This window comes from Otolemur garnettii, unplaced genomic scaffold (assembly GCF_000181295.1).
Source record: "Otolemur garnettii isolate 467f Iridium unplaced genomic scaffold, OtoGar3 scaffold00013, whole genome shotgun sequence".
Lineage (NCBI taxonomy): Eukaryota > Metazoa > Chordata > Mammalia > Primates > Galagidae > Otolemur > Otolemur garnettii.
Window position 1 is genome coordinate 31,245,499 of NW_003852408.1, and position 9,877 is coordinate 31,255,375.

The 9,877-nt window shown below is 37.6% G+C and overlaps 1 protein-coding gene across 1 annotated transcript in view; it reads left to right on the top strand.

Moving 5' to 3' along the window:
- Positions 1 to 9,877, top strand: part of TYW5 (tRNA-yW synthesizing protein 5) — a 19,469-nt gene that overhangs the window by 5,954 nt on the left and 3,638 nt on the right. Inside the window, exons 3-5 of the mRNA XM_023510387.1 lie at positions 5,823 to 5,892; positions 8,408 to 8,452; positions 9,181 to 9,328. Coding sequence (XP_023366155.1) covers positions 5,823 to 5,892; positions 8,408 to 8,452; positions 9,181 to 9,328 — 263 coding nt within the window. The remainder of the gene's footprint in view (positions 1 to 5,822; positions 5,893 to 8,407; positions 8,453 to 9,180; positions 9,329 to 9,877) is intronic.

Below are 9,877 nucleotides of genomic sequence, written 5' to 3' on the forward strand. Positions count from 1 at the left end.
ATGTAGTTCACAAGAGACTCCAATTTAAAGATGAGTTAACAGAGCTGCTAATGTCCACAGTCATTCCTTTCTCATTAGAGTTTTCCAAGCTCATGTAGCAGCTGCCAAACCATTTCTCAGTTTTTGATCCTTTGAATGGTCACCATTATGGTTTCGTTTATTAATAGACCGTGAATTTAATTTAATTGCTGTAAGTTTTTCCAAGTTTAAGAACTTTTCATTTTTAATTAAATTAAGAAAGTAGAAGAAAGTGCTGGATTGATAAGTGCTGTTCAGCCTGCAGTTAATGATGTTTACTTTCCAGAGAGTCCAATGCCATAACAAACGGGTATTGAAACTTCATTTTGAATTGCCTTGATGTTTTGTTTGTCTTTAAACTTTTCAAAACTTGTTTTTGAAGCACATACATTATGTAATAGTTCCTATCCCAGCTTCCGCCAAGCCTTTTCACTAGAGCTACTAAAAAGTTGCAAGTTGTTTTTTTTTTTTAGTGCAAGAAAGAAAATAGATTTAGTCATTTTTAGCATTTGCCAGGCAGCAGGAAAGAGGGGAGGCCTCCAGGCCAAAGAGAGCATAGAAAGTAAGAAATCCTACATATACATATATCATTATCACTTTGGTTTGGGTTGCTTTTCTGCTTTATCAAACACTGGAAGACTGATACATTAACAAGTATTCACATTTACTTCTTTCTTCGTGGTAGCTTTCATTGTTCCTTTCAGAAAGTCAGGATAGTCTGAATATCAGGACCTTGTGTGATGAAAGGATATTGTTGATATTCTTCTGATCATAAATTTAACAACAACAACCAAAAGGAAGTGTGAATCTTAGGTAAACTCTGCTGTATCTACCCATCACATTATGTAATTCCTATCATTGTCTTACTCTTAGTGTTTATTATACTTTCTTCAGTCCTGGTCTTGATTCGTAAAGCAGCATTTCCAAAGTGAGGAACAGGACAGTGAAAGGTTCTTTCTCCTTTTTTAATGTTGATTACTACTCGCATGCTTCTAACAACATTGTCATTGTTGTTAACCCACCGTCTGTCCTTTACTGAGAACTAGCTGGGGTACAACCTCTTAAGGTGACCACCCGAGGGAGTACCTCAAACTGGTCCACACATGGAGCTGGTAACATAAGGAACTAGGCCTCCTGTACTGACACAATCAAGTACTTTATTTTCTTATACAGCTTTTGTTAGAGAATATCATAAGAAATCATATGTAATCAAAACAGTAAAATTATATATACAGTATTATACAAAACAATACATTCACTATTTTCTCATGGTTTATTTCTGAAAAAAGAGTCAGTCTTTGTTTCTTATTCTTTTTACAAACTTAAGTGGAGAAAGCACTCTTAATGCTGTCTACACCACTCAACGTACCTGGGCAATTTTCCATAGCAAATGACTTCAACTACATTGTCAGATGTCTGACATCCTCTTCTTTTCGCTGCAATTTCTGGTCATTGTCACTTGCTCCTTTCACTTCGTCAGCTGCTTCATCCACTTTTACAGTGGTCTGTACTTCAGTCAGTATCCCTTGGACAATTTCTGGGTCATTACGGGTTGCTACCTCAACATCCATTGCAATAAAACTTTCAAAATCAGTAGATGAACTCTTTGAATTCTATCATGGGAGATAGACTGATGGGTCCAAACATCATGTTCTTGTGTTGTGACAAATCCAGCTTTCTTGGACCACTGCTGTGTCATTTCTGGCTGAACTGTATTCTAAGCAGAACTGAGACAGCGTCCAGAGTGTTAACTGATACAGCAGGTGAAGGTGCTCCACAGGCAGGCCCCAGCTTGGTGTTTCAGTGATGACCCACTCCAGGAGCTGGGCTTAGTAGTGCATTTTAAAGGTTTGGATGTTGCCTTGGTCAAGAGGTTGGAGTTTTGAGGTCATGTTTTGTGGCAGAAATGTCAGTGTCATGTTTGTGAGATGATTATTTGCGGCTGGCCAGGACAGTTGTTTACCGTCAGTAGAATACACCATTTCTTCTTCATTTCTAGATTGATACCCCTTACCTGCTCCTCCAGTAGGGCACCAGTCATCCAGGTGCATTGGTTTGATCTTGAAGTGATGGGGAGGTCTTTAGGCTTCAGGTTGTTGAATATGCCTGTGGCTTTCCTGATTTAACCATCACCAAGGGCTTTAGTTTCTCACCAGCAAGCTAGCACAAAGGAGAACTCTGAAATGTTTTTTGGAAAGTTTTCTAAGCTTACATTTGTCCCCCTCATGACAAGGCTTCTCTCATTCATCACCTTGAAAGAGAGTCTGCTTATCAGAGTTAAAGATGTCATCTCTGAAGCTTCTGGCAAAGTCCAGGGACTTTTTGATGAACTCTTCCACAGCTGCTACTGGGACTTCATTGGATTCACCACACAAGGTTTTCTGGGAGATCTTGTGTTGCAATTTAAATTTCTCAGTGAACCACTTGATGCTTGGAAATCAGCCACCCTGAATTCCTATGCAAATTTGTATAGCAACTTCTTGGATCATCGGCCTGGAGATTCTGGCATTAGCTGCTGTCATTTGTTTGAACCAGCTTAATGTGGCTTCATCAAAGGAAGTTTTCCTCCTTTTCCGCTGTAGGTCTCTTCATTTCCTACCATATCTCTCCAAGTACTCATGTTTATGTTTTTGGATGTTGCTGACTGTGGTCTTGCTAACACCACAATGTTCTGCTGTCTTTCTTTGGCAGCTGCTTTCCAGAAAATGTAGGAAACCAACCTTTTCCTTCAGTGTCAGCTTTCTGAGTTTTTTCCTTTGGACCATCATGTCTCAATTAACTGTAAAATTTTTCAGTAATTATAGGCTGTACCTACAATTCAGACCATTCCTTCACATTGAAAAAAATCTTCTAAAACACGTGATAAACAATAGGACGTTAGGCCTATTCCAATCATGAGATCATAATAAAACATGAAAAAAGAACTTACACTAGAGAAAGGCAAAGTGCATACCTTCTGCCCCTGGTGTAGAGTGGGCTCAGCTTATCAAGTTATACATTACTATTGTGTGTCACAGTCCAGGTAGTCAAGATACGACTCATAGAGGTGCCTAGTACATAGAAGTCAGTCTTCCATTGAATACACATGGTACATGTCCAGTCTGTGAAAATTAGGTCTAAGGAGGTGGTCAGTGTAGGGAGGTGGTAAACTATGGAGCTCTACTGTATATATCAGGTACCGTGCCAAGCACCCCAGGTTATATTGCTCATTTAAACTTGGGAGATATTTTTATAATAATTTTACAGATGAGAAAACAGAGGTTTAACAATATTGAGTAACTTACTATTATATTGATTGAAATAATGGAACCCAGGATGTATAGTCAAATTTGCCAGACTCCACAAGCCCATGATTAAGCCTTCTTTGATACTACCTCCCTTTCTGGTCTGTATGTCATTCCAGACAAATGACACTTTAATAGCAGAGGCCTTCATTTTGAAACATGCAAAACCTCAAGGCCAAGAACATAACATTGTTTTACCCCCTCGGGGCTTAACGGGTTCAACTACCTGAGAGAAAATGTTACAAATGGCACTCTAGTTATGCATCTCTGGGCTGAAGTATTCTTATCTGTTCTTGCAGGGTCTCTATTCTGCCCTATTTCTGTACAAGTTTTGAAACATTTCAGTGATCTTCCAGGCAAGAATGCTAGGCCTGGCATCTATACCAATAATAGAGGTACCTATGAGCAGATAAGCTTCCTCACTGACTCAAATTTTTCAAAGATGCTTTGGTAGGAATGAAGGGTATGTGGTGAAGTCCGAGGTGGAAAACATTCAGTAGGAGGATGCCAAGTAGATGTGTCAATATACTTGGTCAGAAACTGTTTATAGTAGGAGGCACATACTCTGCACTGGTCTGTGTAGATGGTGGACTCCTTTTCTCTTCTGCAGTGCTCTGTGTGCATAATTTCCAGCAGTGGCCTTAAGTTCATAGTGACATTAGCCTGTAAACTGGTATCAGATTCACTTAGCTTTGCAGGACACAAGGCAGGAAACAGCACTCTAGCAGGATAGTGTCAGTGGTCCATTTTTTGACTCATCAAGTGAGAGCTAAGTTGCATGGGAATAAGACCGAAGGTGGTACAGAAACAAAATAGCTCAGATAAGCCACATGGTCTGCAGAAACTAGTAGCTTAAAATCCTCCATAAACTTAGCTTCTAGATTCCTCTGAGCGACATACTCCATCCCTCACTGAGTTACACTGCACATGGGAAAGTCAGATCTGCTTCCTAACAAGAGTTGCAGGGGTCCTCAAACTATGGCCCGTTGGGGATATTTATCCGGCCCGCCGAGGACATTTATCTGGGCCCGCTGGGTGTTTTTGCCGCAGCTGCCTGTCCTGCCTAGCATCTGACTCGTCCCAGGGCCCACGGTCCAGCCCTCCAGTGGTCTGAGGGACAGTGAACTGGCCCCCTGTTTAAAAAGTTTGAGGACCCCCTGGCTACTCATCAGCCTTGTAGTGCAGACATACTTTACCAGTCAAGGGTCAGTTTTAAAATCTGCCTGATGGCACAGCTGACACACTGCATTTATCTAGGAAAACAGTGCTAAGGGAAAGTAAATTGGCCCAAGGTCATTTTCTGATAAAGAAGGAGAAATCATTTTGCTAGCCCTTTCACTCTCTCACTTTAGTACACCTTTCAAGAGGGAAGATACTGGTAGGAAGACTGAAAAGATTATATAACTCTGAGAAGGCCAGAGTGCAGTCAGGGTGCAGAGGAGAGACGTTTGAAGACCTAAGTGTAGGGGCGGCACCTATGGCTCAAAAGGGCAGGGCGCTGGTCCCATATGCCGGAGGTGGCGGGTTCAAACCCACCCCTTGCCAAAAAAAAAAAAAAAGAAGACCTAAGTGTCTTGTTACAGATACAGTGTCAACTCCATGTACAGGGCAATACTTTTGATTCTAGAAAGTTGAAGGAATAGGTGGGGATCCAGATGCAAGAGTGTGTTGGGCAGCGCCTGTGGTTCAGTGAGTAAGGCGCTTGGCCCCATATACCGAGGGTGGTGGGTTTGAACCCAGCCCCGGCCAAACTGCAAGGGAGCCGTACCTGTGGCTCAGTGAGTAGGACGCTAGCCCTGTATACTGAGGGTGGCGGGTTCAAACATGGCCCCAACCAACCAGCAACAGACTCAGGAGTGTGATGTAAAGAAAACAAACTTTGCTTCTATAGTGTTTGGCCCTGTTCACTAGGATGGAAAAGGCGTTGAAGAATAAAAATTGGTCATTTCACTGGAATTCTCTGTGAGCTATTCCTCAGAAGCCTTAAATGACAGGGGGTGGTACGGGAGGATGAGAGTGGTGTTACTGGCTTCTATGTTCCATGATAGTGCCAAAAGGCAAGAAGATGGTGGGGTGGGAAGTTTATCTTCATTGGATTGTTTGCATACTATCTCTTCCCAAGTAGCGCTGGTGATTTGCCCCACTCATCACAACATTTGTTTTGCTATGATACTTGAACACAAGTAGCAGACAGAGCCTGAAAATTGGTGTATTTCCAAAGGTAATCAATACCATAGAAATACTTTTCTGTTACTAACTTAGAATAGAAAGATACTGACCTATGAAAAGGATCCATCTATTCCATCTTTGATTTCAAAAGTTCAAATAACTTAGGTCAAATAAACATACCACTCAATGGATTTTGAAAATTTAGAATTCTACATAATAGGTTATAAAAATTATGGATATTGTAAAACAGAAGACTATATCCAACTCCAACATACCTTTATGTATAGTGAGTACATTATTACTAGTTGGTCTGTTACATTAATTCTAAATATTGTTTTCTGTTTATTTCAGAACATTACCTTTTGATGAGTTAGTTCAGAGGGCAGCTGAAGAAAAGCATAAAGAATTCTTTATTTCAGAGGTAATTTTAATTTTTTTAAAGAAATAATATCTATATACTATATGGTTTTCTTATAAGAAAGATTAAATATACAAGAACTGTAACCCACTCTCATTTGGTTGGATGTACCATAGACTCTAACTCCAGTATTCATTAGCTTTTAAAACTTGGCCAAATTATTCTTCTGTACCTCAGTATACTGATCTATAAAAGGTAGATAATAACAGTACCTATTTCATAAAGTTTTTGTGAGGATATACTAAATAAAGCCTGTACAGTACTTAGCAGGATGCATAATACATAGAAACTACTCATTAAATGTTAGCTATTAATACTACTTCCTTTGAAAATGCTTTGGTCTGGTAAAGCAAATTCAGATGAGAATGGGGAACTTTATTTTCATATCCTATTGACTATTAGACTTTTCATATTTTATATATATTATTGATATTATATATTAACATGATTTCTAATGTGTACACTTACTGTAACATCTGTTCAATACTAAATGCAGAAGAATTGTAGTTATTGACATTATAGTGAGTGTAGTTCAGCTTTAAGTAATTCAATTTAAATACCTTGAGATAAGACAATGAGGCTTATATATAAATATATTTTTAAAATTTCTCTCTTATCACAAAAGCACATTTTAAAAATAAAGTGCTTTTTAAGCTTCTAATAAAGCTGTTGTTAGCCTTTGAACCAGCTTGGGCTAGGCAGTTTGGCCCTAAAAGGTGTTAACATTTTCGCAATTCTCTTATCAGGTGACAGTTATACGAGATTACCGCCAACATGCACATAAACTCTGGAGGTCCATGATTCTGTACTATAACTAGATTCTCTTTTAAAAATGATTCCATTAACTGTACCTGAGAGCTGTTTTTTAACTTCATAGCCATGCTTTGAACATGCATATTCAGTTGCCCTTTGGCACTTTCCTGTCTAAGGGTAAGGAATGACACAGATTTAAATAGCCATGAAAGGCGAAGTAAAAGTCTAAAAATTAGGGAAAGTATGTAAATAAGATGAACATGAACTGCCAGTTGGGTCCTCTAGGAAGCAGATGCTGAGATGTAATTAGGAGTACAACAGGTTTATTGGGGAGTGATAGCTATGAAGGGAAAGCAGGGGAAAGCCATCAAATAGACACACATCTGATAGCATCTCTGCCCCTCACTGTTGAACTCTGAGTGAAGACTGCCTGTCAGGAGTCCTCCAGTGGGTGGCAAGGTTAGGCCTTTCACCATCTTACTCAGTTATTGATCAGGACTACCCCAACAATTGCATGGCTTTACTTAAAATGCTGATGCTGCCTAACTTAATCACACTCATTGCAACTAAGCAGCGAATTCTTTCTTGAAGGAGATTCTGAACAGTGCATCTCTGTGTCTGCCACATGAATTTATTTTTTAAATCCTGAAACATTAGAACTGAAAGAACATTAGAATTTTGAAGAATATACCTTGAAACCTATTTAGCCAATAAATAAGTTTATAGACTTTATCTAATGTGGTACTAGCTAAAAATATAGAAATAGTGAATCTGAGCACTCAGTGAAATTCATGATCATAGATTTATTACATCTTAAGGTTAACAAGATAATCTTTTGAAGTTTGTGTTCTAATGGCAGAATTCTCAAGTTGGAGTGCCTGTATGTTTGACTCAGTATACCTCAATTTTCTAATTCTCATAGGAAATTCAGGCAACAGTGAATGTTAACAGTTGCCTATTTAGTCCTCACTAAAGCATAAATGATAATTTTCAAAAATATCAATTTAAGTTTACTACTAGGAAGTGATAGAATTCTAATTCACAAGTGTACATGAGCTGACTGTTAAGCATATAGCTTGCGAATTGATCTTATCAGGGATAGACTTAGCTTGATAAAATCCAATGTCTCAGATTTTTTAAAAGTCTATTCTTAATAAATGCATAAGGCATTTTATTTACCTGTTATTCTACACTTGTATTATATTAAGAAGTTTGTTCTTAGCCCTCAACAGTACTATGAGATAAAATATGCTATACAAATGGGAATTCTTTGATTAAGTAGTAAGATACTCTTTCAAACCTCCTTCTTCAAAGCAAACAAACAAAAAAGATACCATTAAAAGAGTCCAAATAGCTTAGAAGTATAAAATCTAAATTACAGATTTAGATTACATGAACATCGTAGCTTTAGATATGGTACAGGTGTGCTGTCTCTAGAATTTATTTTGCTTAATGTTTTGTGGATCCAGTCATGATTTTGAGCAACACATAAAGCCATTGCTTCATATGGCCACCAGAGAGCATTAGCAGGAAGGGTAAGATGATTGAACTTTTTAGAAAACAACAGGGTCAAATTTGAAGATTTATTTCTTTCCTTCTTTACTTTCTAATATTTTTGAAGTTCAGATATTTTCCTGTTTGTTCCTGTAGTTCTCTACATAGTTCTCTTTTCTTAATTTTTGTTATTTATTATAGATACATAATAGTTGTATAAATCCTAATATATTTCAATGAATGCTGACATTATTTTTTGGGGATGTTTAAGGATGAGAAATACTACTTACGGTCACTTGGAGAAGACCCTAGAAAGGTAAGAATTCTGAATGTAAAATAATTGCTCAAAACCTATGTAGATGTCTATATGTTAGCTGGCACTATACTTTTTATACTTCCTGCCTGACATATAAGCTGTTTTATCATTTTCTGTTCCTTTGTCAATGATCTATGCTCCTGAATAAGTAGTAAGATGACTAAAGATGATTACTTAGTTCTCAGGTAGGCCCATAGAATTTTAGTGTTTATGGGAGGCTGAGGTAGGAGGATCGCTTAAGCTCAGGAGTTTGAGACCAGCCTGGCCAAGAGCAAGACCTCATCTGTACTAAAAACAGAAAAAATTAGCTGGATGTTGTGTCAGATACCTGTAGTCCCAGCTACTTGGGAGGCTGAAGTTGGAGGATCACTTGAAACCATGAGTTGGAAATTGCTGTGAGCTATGCTGACACCACAACATTCTAGTCTCGACAGTAGAGTAAGACTCTGTCTCAGGTTAAAAAAAAAAAGGGAATTTTAGTGTTTAAAATCATCTAATCTCTAATCTCTGCAAAGGAAATCTCTTACATATCTTATAGGAGACCAGCTAATAAAATATGAATCCAAAATAGTATAAAATTCTGAATAATTATATTAAGGATTGACATGTAGTCAGATACTAATTTGGCTATAGTGTTAAGGAGTGGTCCCTAAAATGATCATATATTAAAATTCTTTTCTCATATTGTTTTTCATAAAATTTTTGATTTTTATGTTTCTGTCATGCAGGATGTGGCAGATATCAGAAAGCAGTTTCCTTTGTTGGAAGGAGACATTAAGTTTCCAAAATTCTTCAAAGAGGAGCAGTTCTTTTCCAGTGTTTTTCGGATTAGTTCACCAGGATTACAACTTTGGACTCACTATGATGTATGCTTATAAAAGAGAAATTTAAAGCTTAACATTCATGATTATAAATTTAACATTCATGACTCTGTGCGCTACCCTTAAGATTTTACTATGTAATCTGCTAAACCATGAGTTTCGAAAATAGGTGCTTTGCAGGGCAGTGATAAGGGAGTGAATTATTCTTCTAATGGCGAAGCCTAGTTAGTTCCTCACAGTTGTATTTCTCTGTCTTATTCTTGATTCCGATCATCATACATTAAGTTTTATGAAGTTTTTTTTTTTTGCATGTGAAAAATGGCTACCAGATAAGGGGCAATGTCTTGTGTCTACTGTATTTGTAGAGCAGCAACATGTGTGGAATATTGATCTTGACTATTTATGATATAATTAATTTGAGGGGGTTATAACTTATTTTTTAAAATTAACTTCATCCTGAGATATGGTAGTATAATTTTATTTCCTTAAATATATGTACATAACATATAAGCACTTTAAAAATACTAGGATTGTGTATGGTATGGTTTGGTAGAAAAACTTAGGAAGCTAAAGTAATACCTAATAGGTTTCTGAAATTAAAAGA